This window comes from Pseudophryne corroboree, chromosome 4, assembly GCF_028390025.1.
Source record: "Pseudophryne corroboree isolate aPseCor3 chromosome 4, aPseCor3.hap2, whole genome shotgun sequence".
Classification (NCBI taxonomy): Eukaryota; Metazoa; Chordata; class Amphibia; order Anura; family Myobatrachidae; genus Pseudophryne; species Pseudophryne corroboree.
The window spans coordinates 764,883,665-764,898,777 of record NC_086447.1 but is presented as its reverse complement, the minus strand read 5'-3'; the positions used below and the strand labels follow the sequence as shown (position 1 = coordinate 764,898,777).

Below are 15,113 nucleotides of genomic sequence, written 5' to 3'. Positions count from 1 at the left end.
GTCACTAGGTCGACCACTATTGGTCGACATTGACATGGCCGACATGGACAGCTGGTTGACACAGGACAGGTCAACACATGAAAAGGTCGACATGGCTTTTTTTTTTTTTTAAGAAAAGATTTTTAACTTTTTCATACTTTACCATCCACATAGACTACGATTGGGAATAGTAACCTGGTGAGCGAAGCAAGCCATGCAAGGGGACGCGGTACACTAATTGGGGTTCCTGGTCATGTTACGGAAAAAAATTACACCAAAAACAGTTAAAAAATCCATGTTAATCTTTACATGTGTCGACATGTCCTGTGTCGACTATTTGTCAAAGTCAACCAATAGTGGTTGATCTAACGGCTGACGACCTTAACATGGTCAACCATTCATACCAGAACCTTGGCAGCTGCATCTGAATGAATTGTTTCCCATGTATGCTTCTTGTATAGAAATACTATAATATAGGGGGAGGTGATTTGAATGTGATAAATACCTACATTTTGTACCTTGCTATTGGACTATGCCACGCCCTTAAAACCAAGTATGCTAGATTCCGAAATTGCCTGAAATGCTTGACAGGAACCTATTAAGCTATGTACTGATTGTTACGGGTCGTTGGGTCGATTCAACTTAGGTCGACCACTGAAGGTCGACATGTACTAGGTTGACAGGCGAAAAGGTCGACATGAGTTTTTGGACTTTTTTTGGTGTCGTTTTCTTCGTAAAGTGACGGTGAACCCCAATTAGTGCTTTGCTCGCCTTGCTTCGGGTTACTATTCCAAACGTAGTCCACGTGGATTGTCAAGTATGTGAAAATCCAAAAAATGAAAAACTCATGTCAACCTAGTACATGTCAACCTATTGACCATGTCGACCTAATGCATGTCGACCTTCAGTGGTCGACCTAATGACTGTCGACCTAAGCTGTGTCGACCTAACGACCATACCCCATACTGATTATAGGACTACGAAACCTAAAAGACAACTTGAACCAAAAATATTGTGGTTAAGTATGTGACATAGACTGTAGTTTTGTAGCCTACCTCAATATTTGCTGTAGTCTGAAACATTACCAGTTATCATTGGGTCTGAATGGGTCCTTGCAGTGTACTTCAATGGAATTGAGAGGAAGTCCGATGCAGACCTGGGGAACTTGAATATATGCATTGGCTGTCGTCTGCAGCATACACACTTGGTGATATAGTAAGCTATATCGCTGAGGAGGGTAAAAATTAGTGATATTGCTTACTATATCACCTAGTGTGTACGGGCCTTAAGTTTTTGGTGTCAAATACTGTAAATACCATCACATGGTAGTATTGTTTTTATTCTTCATATTACTTGTATTTTTTAAGATAGAGCACCTGCACATATGTGTTCATGCATCTTATAAGGTAAACCATATCCCAAGCTAATACTATTATTTATTACATACAGAAGAACTGGCTTATCAAGGGACACTGGGCCCAACTGCTAGTATAAAATTGGGGATCTAATGGTTGATTGTGTCAGATGTGGCATGAAAGAATCATTTTGTTTATAGCTGCCCTGCTAAACTCCATATATTCCATGATTTGTGTAATCTGATCAAACATGTCTTTGTTACAGGCTGATTTTTATGGGTTTTGTTTATTTTTTGTGTTTTCTACTGTTTTTCTTTTCTTTCTAATTCATAAAGTAATGTGTGTGATGTTGTTTTTTTCTCCCCTCTCCCTCAATTTCTGATTATTACAGAGTAATCTACAAGACATTTATAACCAAGTTTTGTTGACCTTGGAGTCATTAAAAGATTTTTGGGATGCATTAGATGAAATAGACAAGAAGACATGGGTACTGGAACCAGAGAAACCCACACGAAGTGCCACTGTGAGAAGGATTGCGATAGGTGAGCCGCTGATAGATATCGCTGTCCTGTTACTGTATAAGTACATCATCTTTGTCCCAACATGTGACATACAGCACAGTGTATACAGTCTGTAATCAGCACAGTGGTATGTCTAGACTTTCATCTCAGGAATCCTCTAGGAAGTATATTTCTAATCTCATTTGTCCAATCTGTCTCACTGTACCTTATCTCTTGATGTACTAATGTTTCTTTAACCCTTTCATGATAAGTTCTTATTTCTGTGACCTAAAAATATTTTTAGAACTTTTTTTTTTTTTTTTTGCTAATGTATCCTATTACATCTTTTATGGGGGGGGTTAGGGCTTTTTTTTTTTTTTTTTTTTTTTAATCAAAGTCAATGAAATCTTAGATGGCAGAAGGGGTGGTGGAGGGAGGATTGTTTCAAAACAATTAGATTTGGAGATTAAAGCTGGGTACACATTAGACTATGTGCAAACGACGCAGTGTCGTCAATGATTTCCCTTGACATCCAGGACAAACGATATATATGTGTGTGTGTGTGTGTGTGTGTGTGTGTGTATGTATGTATATATATATATATATATATATATATATATATAGATCTGTTAGTGCGTATACACTGAAGTATTTGCTCAAAATCATTGAAGATATCATCAGATTGCCCTGCATGCACGACCAACCTGAAGACACGATGAATGACTCACGGGAGCGCACAATAGTGCATACACACTGGACAATGTGAACGATTTTAAAGTCCCGATATGTCGAATCAGGCACATCATTAAAAAAAATTGTCTGATGTGTTCCCAGTTACAAATACTCCTATAACTTTTTTTTTCTCTTTCGTAATCTGGTCTACGTCATTGGGGGAACCTGTACTGGAAATCAACTAAAGAGAAGCACAGCAAGGACCAGACAGAAAATTATATATTTCAAGCAAATATCTGTTTTATTAGGATTACAGTATATTGACAATAATAGTATAAAAATACACTATTCACACAATTTGCACACTGTTGAACTCAATTGATTCACCCCATATGTAATTTACTATCCTTTATAGAAAAATTAATAGTATAAATGTGTGTGAATTATTTTTTTTTCCTTTTAACTGTTATCATCATGACACAATCTATCCACTTCATTTAGAATTGGAACAGTTCTTATATGATTGACAGCTAAACATTTTGTCTTTTGACAAGTCATCCCTCTAAAGTTTTTGTCTTTGGAGTACCAATCCCACCATAACCATACAACAGCTGTAATAGAGCGGTTGTGTCTATGTTACCTTCGTGCTCAGGACCTGAAAGTGACAAAACGAGAGGGCAGGAGAAAACTTCCGCCCTTACAGCACCTAAATGTTTTCTTCGTTCTCCTTTCGTTTGGGGTAATTTTTTTTTTCTATGCAGCATTGGAACCTTGCGGGCTCGCTTCGCTCGCCACGCTTCGCTCGCCACGCTTCGGGCTCATTGTCTCGCTTCGCTCGCCACGCTTTACTATTCCAAATAGGTTGTGACATGGACCCAGGGGGTTATGGGAAAGGTCCTCTCCACGAAAGTAAACTAGACGGTACCGTAATAGAGCCAAGCTTGCGCGCCTTAGATGGTAATTAGACAGGTATTAGGAGGTTAAACTGGACCAGTAACTAAATGAAAATCATAACGTCATCTTAAAGACAGATTACATCCTAAATGTTATTAAAAATGTATCCATAATCTGCTACTAAATGTTTCTTAATATTTTCTTTTGTAACCAGCTCCCTTTTGTTGAAGCAGGCGGTATACAGAGCTGCAGCATTCACCTGTCACCCAAAACCTCTAGTAGTGTCATTTACTGTACAGGTTGAGTATCCCATATCCAAATATTCCGAAATACGGAATATTCCGAAATACAGACTTTTTTGAGTGAGAGTGAGATAGTGAAACCTTTGTTTTTTGATGGCTCAATGTACACAAACTTTGTTTAATACACAAAGTTATTAAAAATATTGTATTAAATGACCTTCAGGCTGTGTGTATAAGGTGTATATGAAACATAAATGAATTGTGTGAATGTACACACACTTTGTTTAATGCACAAAGCTATAAAAAATATTGTCTAAAATTACCTTCAGGCTGTGTGTATAAGGTGTATATGTAACATAAATGCATTCTGTGCTTAGATTTAGGTCCCATCACCATGATATCTCATTATGGTATACAATTATTCCAAAATACGGAAAAATCCCATATCCAAAATACCTCTGGTCCCAAGCATTTTGGATAAGGGAGACTCAACCTGTATCTGCTATTCACTGGTTTTTCATACTCTTATTTTTTTTTTTTTTTTTGTCTATACATTAATTAACATATCAAAATAGTTTCCATGAAAATGATGATTAAAAACCAGTGTTTATTGCTAAACAGAATAGATATTCGTTTGACCATCTTAAACACCTATAGATTGAGGTACTGTTAGCCCATTATGTTGAAATATTGTAAGGCTGGTAAATAAAGATTAATGGGTTAACTGTACCAGTAATTAGTGCATACTCTATTTCAAATCTAAATGTTTAGATCACTTGCACAGACTCATATTCTTTATGTATGAAAGTCCACGCTTCCTGGGGTGAATAATGTCTGAACAGGAAATCTGTGACTACCAGGAGTAATGTATAATTATCATTAGGAATGATGACACCATAGAGTTCTGTAGGTGTAAAGCAGGGGTGGGGAACCTTTTTTCTACCAAGGGCCAGTTGGATATTTATAAAATCCTTTGGGGGCCATATAAAAATTATCAACTTAAAAATTAGCCTGCCCCCATTAGATATGACCCCTAGTAGCGCCGCTTACACACACACACACATTAAAAGAAAGAAAAAACACAATACTCACCAACCCCGCTCCTGCTTCCGGACCCTTGCCCTCTGCCTGGCTGCCCACTCCTCAGAACTATGGGAGAGACGTCATGACATCTCTTCCATAGCACCACACAGGCATACACGCACACTGCCAGAACCGGAAGCCGGAGCTCAGGAGTGAGCTCCTGCCTCCTGCTGCTGCTGAGGGGAAGAAGCCGGGCGCCCGCTAGTAACAAAATCTCAGCGGGTGCCCGGCATCTCCCTTGGATAGGTGAGCCTGGGAGGGTCGGATCAAGTGGCTTTGTGGGTCTTATACGGCCCTCGGGCCTGAGGTTCCCCACCCCTGGTGTAAAGTACAAGTGAGAGCACTGTAGTGCAGGTGATTGGGTGGTCACGGCATCTGACCAATTAAGCATTACTGGCATGTTATCACTTTAGATAACTGCAAGTTGATACTGTTGTGATGGAGAGGGTTGTAGTATTCTACCATGCTTTACTTTAGTAAAACGGCAGCAGCAAGTCGCGCTAATCCAGAAAAATGCCATTTTTTGTCCCTTCATATATTATCTTTGCATAAACTACTTTCATTTCTTTACTGATTCATATAACAGTTTCTTATATCCTATTTTTATTCTGCGCATACAGGTAACAATGTGTCCATTACAATTGACCTAGATCCCAGACATCCCACGATGATCCCAGAATGTTACTTCCTTGGAGCAGATCATGGTGGGTTGTTGGTTCAGCCACATTACATTATTCTGTCTCTGCCACATTATTGTTTACTATTAAGTATTGTACATTGCGTGTTTAGACTATACATATGGTTATTTGTGACTGTGTAATAAATGTAAGTCTTCTATTGTCATTTTGCACTAATTACGATTCTTAAATCCTGTTACTTTATTTTCAGTGGTACATCCTTTAAAAGACAAGCTGAATAGCAACATACATTTATGGTAAGCATTGTTTGCTCAATATATGTATATTACAGTACAGAATACAGTCAGTGATTCTGCTCCCCTCCTGTACAAGAGAACTTTATTTTTTATGTTTTTAGATTTTGTACTGTTTTACTCCTCTTGCAGCTTATATAGGTTTTCTAGAGACAATGGGGCTGATTCGGATGCATGCGGAATTGCGGACAGAACTTGTGCATTTTTGCATGGAGCAATGATATTGACCGCTGCTCATGCGCTGGATTATGCATTAGAACATGGACAGAGATAGCTAGCACGTATTGATTGATCGGTCTATCCATGGACCACAGTTTCTTTGAACTGGAGCAGGAATTGGGCGGGGACCGTGCGGACGCACAGAACTGTTCCATCCCGTAGGTGTTATGTAGGTGTAAACAATGGGTGGGATAGGCTTTCACACACAGATGCTCAGAACTTCAGCGGGTGGATTTTTACCCAAGCATTAGGAAGTAAGTAGCCCGCTGCATCCGTATGTATAATCACCCTTGGATGTGTGCGACTCAGAATCGGGTACAGGAGGTTATTCAGAGTTGTTAGCAAACAAAAAAAGTTAGCAACGGGGCAAAACCATGCTGCACTGCAGGTGGGGCAGATGTAACATGTGCAGGGAAAGTTAGATTTGGGTGGAAAGTGTTCAAAGTGAAATCTAAATTGCAGTGTAAAAATAAAGCAGGGAGTATTTACCATGCACAGAAACAATATAACACACTCAGATCTAAATCTCTCTGTACATATTACATCTGCCCCACCTGCAGTGCAACATGGTTTTACCCAATTGCTAACTTTTGTGTTTTGCTAACAACTCCGAATAAAAAAAAACACAATACGTAAATGTTGCTCATACAAAGGGGACAATTGCCTCTGGGAGGTGCTAAATACAGAGCAGACTTTTAAGTCAGTCTTAGGGCGTTACAAAACAGGAAATTCTGCCCAGCATGTTATAGACTTTCCAGATCACCCAATGAAGCAATAAGAATTAGAGACCACTTTAACACCAGAGTGAATGCTAGAGATTTTTGGTCTGCAAGATGTTCATGGCTGTGACCAGGAAAAATGGGGAGATAGGGGTGGGAGGGAAAGGGGGTATGTCTGTAAATCTAAGCTGGAAAATATCAGGGTCATTGAAGATCCTTGGGAAGAAACAAGATGACTGATAATCAGATCCAAAATCGGTGAACGTTAGTTAGTGGGGCGTTGTATTAATATAGAGGGCAAGGAAATTTAAATTAGGATAAGTACAAAGGTAGGCTCTATATTCAGAGAATTCTTTAAATCTCAACCAGTTATACCAAGTGGCAGTGAAGACTGAGTTAGGTAACAAGAGTGAAGAGGTTAATTTGGGTGGGCAATTATTTCAGCTGGGAGACCACTTAACACTTTCCAGTTAGTATTTGAGGGCCGCACACAAAATATCTTGTATAAACAATACCTATCACAAAAACCATGTAAGGGTTAGCATTACTGCCTCACAACACTGAGGTCATGGGTTCAATTCCCGTCATGGCCCCAACTGTGTGGAGTTTGTATATTCTCCCTGTGCTTGCGTGGGTTTCCTTCGGGTGCTCCGGTTTCCTCCAACAATCCAAAAATAAGTGGTAGGTTAATTGGATCCCAACAAAATAAATCCTAACGTGAATGAGTGTGCATGTACATGTGGTGGGGAATATAGATTGTAAGCTCCACTGGCGCAGGGACTGATTTGAATGGCCAGATATTCTCTGTAAAGCGCTGCGGAATATGTGTGCGCTATATAAATAACTGCTAATAATAATAAGGCACGGAGCCTTACACACATTACCTACTGACACCAATATCGAATAGTCAGATATCAAAACCGGGTGTACTATGATATATCGGCGCTCGGGATCACGGCACCCAGCTTACCGACGCCGGGGGCCGACCGCCAGAATGCCAGCAGCAGGGCAATCGCAATATAGCCCCTTGCGGGCTCGCCATGCTGTGGACACGGTGGCGCACTACGCTATTTATTCTCCCTCCCAGGGGTGTCGTGGACATCCCAAGAGGGAGAATAGTTGTCGGTATCTTGGTGCCAGTATACAGAGCGCCGGGATCCCGACAGCCGGGATATCGAGTGCCTCCCATCAAAACCTGACCTCAGAGCACCACTTGCACACAATCATATTTAATAATACTGAGTTACCAGCTCCCCCTTCCCCCCCAGGACACAGTTACCAGCTCCCCACCCTCCCCCTTCCAGGACAAAATGACCAGCTTCCCTCCGTAGACACAATTACCAGCTCACAATATTATAAGTGTGAACATTAAAACAGAGAGGCTGATCTTTAAGGAACTGCAGCGCAATGACAAGCAGCTAAGCCGGTAGGGCCGCTTGTCATTGCGCACTGGTGGGAGGCAGCGGGCCGGGCAGGATTGGTTCGGCCCGCGGGCCGTATTTTGCCCACCCCTAAGTTAACTCCTTTCATGCATTATAAAGGTCAATTCTCTGGAACCACTGAGAGGTAGAGGGGGAAGAAAGAAATCTCCATAAACAAGGGATGATGGCTCTTGTGTGTCTAAGCAGAGACCTTCTGATTTTAGAATGGAATATATCCATAACCAAAATTCAGGAGTAAAAGCTAGCGAGAAGCTCTGAACAGTGCCCAGCGTTCAGTTGTGGTCCACTTTTTAATCATGTTACAAGATCTGTCCACAGTGCAGCATAAACTCAGGATTGAAAGTACAGTAATACAGAAGAGACTTATGAGAAAATAAGTATCATGAGGCATTGGGGTAGATATATCAATCGGCTCCTTATTGCCATGTTACAAGCTCTCGCTAAAATTTTATAAATCTTCCCTATTGTCTGTTTGCTAAAGAAATACATTTTGTTGCTCACTTGTTAATAATTGAGACACACTATTACTTTCAATTTAAAGAATTTAATTTCGTACACTCTTAAATGGCAATGGCCCTCATTCCGAGTTGTTCGCTCGCAAGCTGCTTTTAGCAGCATTGCACACGCTAAGCCGCCGCCTACTGGGAGTGAATCTTAGCATAGTAAAATTGTGAACGAAAGATTAGCAGAATTGCGAATAGACACTTCTTAGCAGTTTCTGAGTAGCTCCACACTTACTCGGCAACTGCGATCAGTTCAGTCAGTTTCGTTCCTGGTTTGACGTCACAAACACACCCAGCGTTCGCCCAGACACTCCCCCGTTTCTTCAGAAACTCCCGTGTTTTTCCCAGAAACGGCAGCATTTTTTCAGACACACCCATAAAACGGCCAGTTTCCGCCCAGAAACACCCACTTCCAGTCAAACACATTACGATCACCAGAACGAAGAAAAAACCTCGTAATGCCGTGAGTAAAATACCTAACTGCATAGCAAATTTACTTGGCGCAGTCGCAGTGCGAACATTGCGCATGCGCAATTAGCGGAAAATCGCTGCGATGCGAAGAAAATTACCGAGCGAACAACTCGGAATGAGGGCCAATATACAAACAAGCCAGCATATAATTTATAGAACAGAAAAAAACATTTTTACATACAGATTTGTTGTCGTACATCTTTGATGCAGTCACACCAAACAGCCCCTCTTGACACGCCAGTTCGCATGAGATTCTGCTAGCATCAGGCGGCCTTTTTTTTTTTGCTTCTTTTTATGCTGAAAATGCGTCTCAGTTGCATTGTGATGCAAATAGGACGCACAAGGAGACTGTGCTGATATGACGTGTATCGTGTGTGACGGAGTCTCTGCATCTGTACACAAAGTGCAGATACTCACAATATACAAGTGTCATATATAAAATTAATCCGCACACTCTCCTTGTGCATTCTAGTCACATTGCATTGCGATTAAGATGCATTTCAGGAAGAAAATAAAGACGCCCGAAGTTAGCAGAGTTGCACGGGACATGGAGGCTCACTCAAACCAGGCATCTTGCACTCTATGGCGTATTGAGGTTAAATGTATGAGGACACATCTGTAGCAGCACTTTTAGCACCTGCTTTACCCACAGTTTGCTCTTCTACTGTGTTTATAGTCATATCCAAGCCTTAAGATCTCTAGCGAGGAATAAACAGATGGCTTCTGAAAATTGTCTTGTACTAGCCCCTGTAAAAGTCTAAAAACACCAGTAGGTAAAGTAGTTGCTGAATGAAGTGATGCAGATGAGTACTGTATTCTGATTTTGTGTTGTTTATATTGGAATTACTTGCCTTAAAATCCAAATGTATTCCCATTAATTTCATCATTGCATCTCATCCTTTTTACCAAATCATCCATTCATTTCAAGCAGTATTAAACAGTGTCTTCCTCTTCTCTATGTGTACATTTATGAATAGATAAAATGGCCATTTAGCTGCTACATTATAGATTATTTACTACTTGCTGAATCATTTTTTATTATACTGTTTTTATATTTGCTAAATAAGTTGCTCTTTTGTTTAGGGATCCAGAAACTGGATTGTTTCAAAACCTGAAAGATATTTTAGAAATAGAGTTTCCATCGCAATCTGATTTTAAGAAATCCGTAAGTCATTCAAATGTGGTGTACAGGGAGGGTATTCATTGTGTTCTTTTCTCAACTGGTTTGCTGCAGAAGATGAGTGATCATTGATTTGTACAAGAATTCTAAAGCAGGTCTTTCTCGACTTCTGAAGTGTGGTTGGGCTTCTATCCTCCCAGTGGTGCATGGGTGTGGAGGCCACAGTTTCTTATACCCAACACCAGGGTTGACCTCCTAAAACTGAGAAATGTAATATTTCTAGTATCTCAAAGACTTGTCCCACTCCTGGCAAGATTGGTTGTCAGTCCCTGCTTTAGGAGAACATACAGAAATGACTGACCAGTGTGTTGCCAATGGGGCTTCCTTGTATAAGAGAGGTAAAGGAAAAAGTTGCAGACTTGACATGTCACATACTTTGGAATCTTATGGTGACCTGACTTCACAACATTAATCCATGAACAATCAAACTATTGGGTCAAAATGCTACAGTTCTGCTCCTTATACTCCTTTGTTTTACAAACTGTACAATGCTAACAACTATGGCTACCGATATAAAACTTGTATTTATGCAAGTGGTATTCTGGGGCTCCAAAATTAAATTCTGCTCGTAGGGTAAGGGAACTCTGAGAATCCCTTCCTCTCTAAACAGGATGTGACAAGCAGACATGAACAGCAGACCTAAAAGGCGGTATCTGGCCATTAGGACAAATAAGGAAAGGGGAACACAGGAGTGTCCATAAATATGGGATACGGTCATTAGGTCGACCACTATTGGTCAAAATATATTATGTCGACATGGAAAAATGTCGACATGCATTTTTCACATTTTATTTTTTTCAATTTTTCAATTTTTTTTTCATACTTTACAATTCACGTGGACTACGATTGGGAATAATAACCTTGCCCGAAGCATAGCAAGCAAACACGGTGCATTAATTAAGGTTCCCAGTCACTTGACGAAGAAAACGACACCAAAAAATGTAAAAAAAAAAACCTCATGTCAACCTTTTTCCATGTCGACCTAGTGACCATGGCGACCTAATGTATGTCGACCAATAGTGGTCGACCTAATGACGGTCAACCTAATGACACATACTCATAAATATGCCTTCAATGTTGTTAGTCTTCTTCAAAATATATAGAGAGGTACAGCAGATTTGAGATATCGTAGCCTATGCCTTACAAATTCAACTTTGTTGAAAGTACATGGGTCTCTTTACAATTATAAATACTGTATGTCTAAGTACATCTGCATTGTATTGAAATTTAATCTGGTAATTTTAATAAACATATAACAGTTATCACTTCTCTTAGAGTTACTAGCTTACATATCCATCTGTGTTCTCCTACTAAGACTCCCGTCACAAGAATGTGTGACTCCTAGTACTGTTGCTATCATGTCTTCATTTCTTGTTAAATGAAGACAACAGAGCAGTAGCACTAGGAGTCAGATGTGGTCATATTCCCATAGTGGACGTTTGTATAGGAAGAACTACAGAGGGAAGAATTAAGACATTTGAGTGCTATGTATATATTCTGCATGGGGCAGATGTTTGAGAATTAAAACAATGAGCAGGCACTGCAAAAGAGAGCAATGCATGAGTCACATCCAGTTTCAGCAGTTATATTATTTTGTGTGGATTAAAAAACAACTTTTTGTCCTAGTCATTCAAGGTTCGCCCATCACATACATAGTGATGAAACTTTAGTGCAAGATTTTGTGCTTGGGAAGGTGGAACGGAGCAGTGGGGCTAAATATGGGCACAGCACTGCATGGGATGATGCGACGGGGGTATATATGGGAACGGTAGTGTGTGGGAAGGTGGGACAGAGTGGCATAGGTAAGTATGGGAGTGATAGTCCATGGCAAGGTGAGTATTAAAGTGGTAGTGCGTGGTAAGGTAGGGTAAGTATTGGAGTGGTAGTGCATAGGAAGGTGGGCTGGAGCAGCGGAGGTAAGTGGGATGGAATAGTGAAGGTAAATATGGGAGAATTAGTGCATGAGATGGGGAGGGGTAAGTATGGGAACAGTAGTGCGTGACATGGAGCGGCGGGGGTAAATGTGGGAGTAGTAGTGTGTGGGAAGGTGGGATGGAGTGGTGAGAGTAAGTATGAGAGAATTAGTGCCCGGATGGAGCGGCAGGGGTAAGTATGGGAGCAGTAGTGCATGGTGAGGTCCAGAGGCAGAGGTAAGTGTGGGAACAGTAGTGCGTGACATGGAGAGACAGAAGTAAGTATGGGAACAGTAGTGCGTAGGATGGAGGGTAGGAATGCCAAATTTGATTTCTCACAAATATTTAAAATGCCCGCTCTAATATATATTGTAAACGCCTGCACCTCTTATTACCATATCCCATGAATGTGCGCTATACATCGCAAAACACTGCATCCCATAAGAGAAAACAATACACCCACACATTATCTGAGTTCCAAAGCTCATTGATGTATATATTTGTTATTAAAAGGATATGGATTCAATATATATTACAAAGTACAGTTTACCTATAGTTACATGGTTACACTCACACAGTAAGCAGTTAAAACATACAATTACATACAATTACATACAGTTACAGGCCAGCATACAATACCATTATCCTTAAGTTATATAAATTTGTCTTTCCATATCACTCTCTCTCTCTCTGTAAAGTAATGCTGGGACTCCATCTTCCTCTGAGACCAAAACAGGAACTACCCTCCTATGTGGTCAGCAGTGTGTTATCTAGGAATACGGTGCTAAAAATCGTGGTTACCAATTATGTTTTTTTATGGCATTTATAAAGTGTAAAAGTGTTTTTAGGGGTGAACAATTATAAATTTAGTGATGTATAATCATAAGGATTGGAGAGGATAAACTGTAACTATGATATATATGTGGATTAGATAACGAAAGAACCTGATTGGCTGGTGTTACCCCAGGAAATAGATAGTGGGTATAAAAGGCCGGACAGGTTTGTTAGGAGATATACCCTGAGGAAGGATGATAGATCCGAAACGCGTTGGTACTTGTTTTTTTTTTATTTAGACCCAGGTCTGTAAGTTGTTCTCCTTGCTGCATTTTATCCCCATTTGGAGACTTATAAAGTGATATTTTATGGAACTCCTAGGGGGTATATGGTAGAACAAACTTTAGACCAGAGGATCTATTCACCACTTTGTTTTATTGTTTTTAATCTGTTTATACTGTATTTTGACTAAATCCCTGCTTTTTTGGACATACGTACACCTCCGTTTTTGTGTTTGTGCCTATCCTACTCACCGGCTGTGGTGGATAATATAAGAATTTGCAACAGTTACAGGCCAGCATACAATACCATTATCCTTAAGTTATATAAGTCTTTCCATATCACACTCTCTCTCTGTAAAGTAATGCTGGGACTCCATCTTCCTCTGAGACCAAAACAGGAACTTCCCTCCTGTGTGGTCAACAGTGTGTTATCTAGTTTCTGGGGGAGGGATTCACGATGAGTCACCAGTCCCTTTGTATATGCTGATCAGGTTCAGCCTTGAAGGCATCCAAAGGGCTGGCCTGAGTTTCCTGTCCTCTACCTGTTTGGAATATCTATTGTTCTAATAAAAGTGATTTTAGCTTTTATACATGTAATCATAACTATTCGCTGCAATGTCCCACAACTTCACAACAAGCATCAAATGAATCTACACATCAATCTGGTTGCTTCAATAGTAAACATGACCGGTCTATCTGGTTTCGTTCAAATAATACATATACATGACATTACTTCAATATATATAATTTTAAATCATCATGATTTCTGGCGCTTGATACCACCACAATTATGTACTGCATGAAATAAGTGTCGAATCCATCTCTGTGGCATGTCCGTGTAAATGCGTGTATTACCATATATGGCTGTGCTCGCTGCGCGTATTTGCAAGTATAGCGACTTATGATGTGTCTAGTTTGTATGTTCTCTTTATGTAATATTTTTGACTTCGACAAGGGGCGGTGGTAAGTATGAGAGTGGTAGTGCATATGAAGGTGGGATGGAGTGGATAAGTATGGGGGCAGCAGTGCGTGGGATGGAGCAGCGGGGGTAAGTATGGGAGCAGTAGTGCATGGGATGGAGCGGTGGAGGTAAATATGAGGGTAGAAGTGCTTGGGATGGAGAGGCAGGTATGGGAACAGTAGTGCGTGAGGTGGAGTGACGGGGGTAAGAGTGGTTGTGCAACGACAACAGAGCAGGAGTACTAGGAATCAGAATGTGGTAATATTCCCATAGTAGCAATTTGTATAGCAAGTAGCCACAGAGGGAAGATTTAAGACAGTGAGTGTCGTGTTTATTTTCTTCCTATACAAACGGCCACTATGGGAATATGACCACATCCTAGTACTCCTGTTCTGTTGTTTTTGTTGCATTACAACTCCCCAGGTGCTCCGTCCCACCTTCCCACACACTACCACTCCCATACTTACCCTCGCTGCTCCATCCCACGCACTGCTGCCCCCATACTTATCCCCACTGCTTCGTCCCACCTTCCCAATCCTTATCTCAAGTACTAAAGCTAATTCGAAAAACCTGCTTTTATTTTTGAATTCCGCAGCTGCAAAATACCCTAAATTCATTCAGATATCCTTTGCAGCTAAACACAAAAAATGTATTCTTGGACATGGTTATCCTTGACAAAGGATAACATTGGTCAACAACAATTTGTCACATGGGTTTTAATGAGTTTTCAGAGTATCGTTTTTTATGCTGAATTATATATATAGTTCTCTTACTTCCTAGAGGATGCTGGGGTCCACATTAGTACCATGGGGTATAGACTAGTCCAACAGGAGCCATTGACACTTTAAGAGTTTGAGAGTGTGGGCTGGCTCCTTCCTCTATGCCCCTCCTACCAGACTCAATTTAGAAAATGTGCCCGGAGGAGCCGGTCACAGCTAGGGTAGCTCTACAGAGCTTCTTTAGTAAAAGGTTTTTTTAGAGTTTATTATTTTAC

General features: G+C 40.5%; 1 protein-coding gene across 4 annotated transcripts in view; it reads left to right on the top strand.

Moving 5' to 3' along the window:
• Window positions 1–15,113, top strand: part of FANCL (FA complementation group L) — a 265,614-nt gene that overhangs the window by 224,080 nt on the left and 26,421 nt on the right. For all 4 annotated transcript variants that reach the window (XM_063918209.1, XM_063918207.1, XM_063918208.1 and 1 more), the window contains 4 exons: window positions 1,726–1,876; window positions 5,346–5,429; window positions 5,614–5,659; window positions 10,094–10,175. In XM_063918209.1, the coding sequence (XP_063774279.1) occupies window positions 1,726–1,876; window positions 5,346–5,429; window positions 5,614–5,659; window positions 10,094–10,175 (363 nt within the window). The remainder of the gene's footprint in view (window positions 1–1,725; window positions 1,877–5,345; window positions 5,430–5,613; window positions 5,660–10,093; window positions 10,176–15,113) is intronic.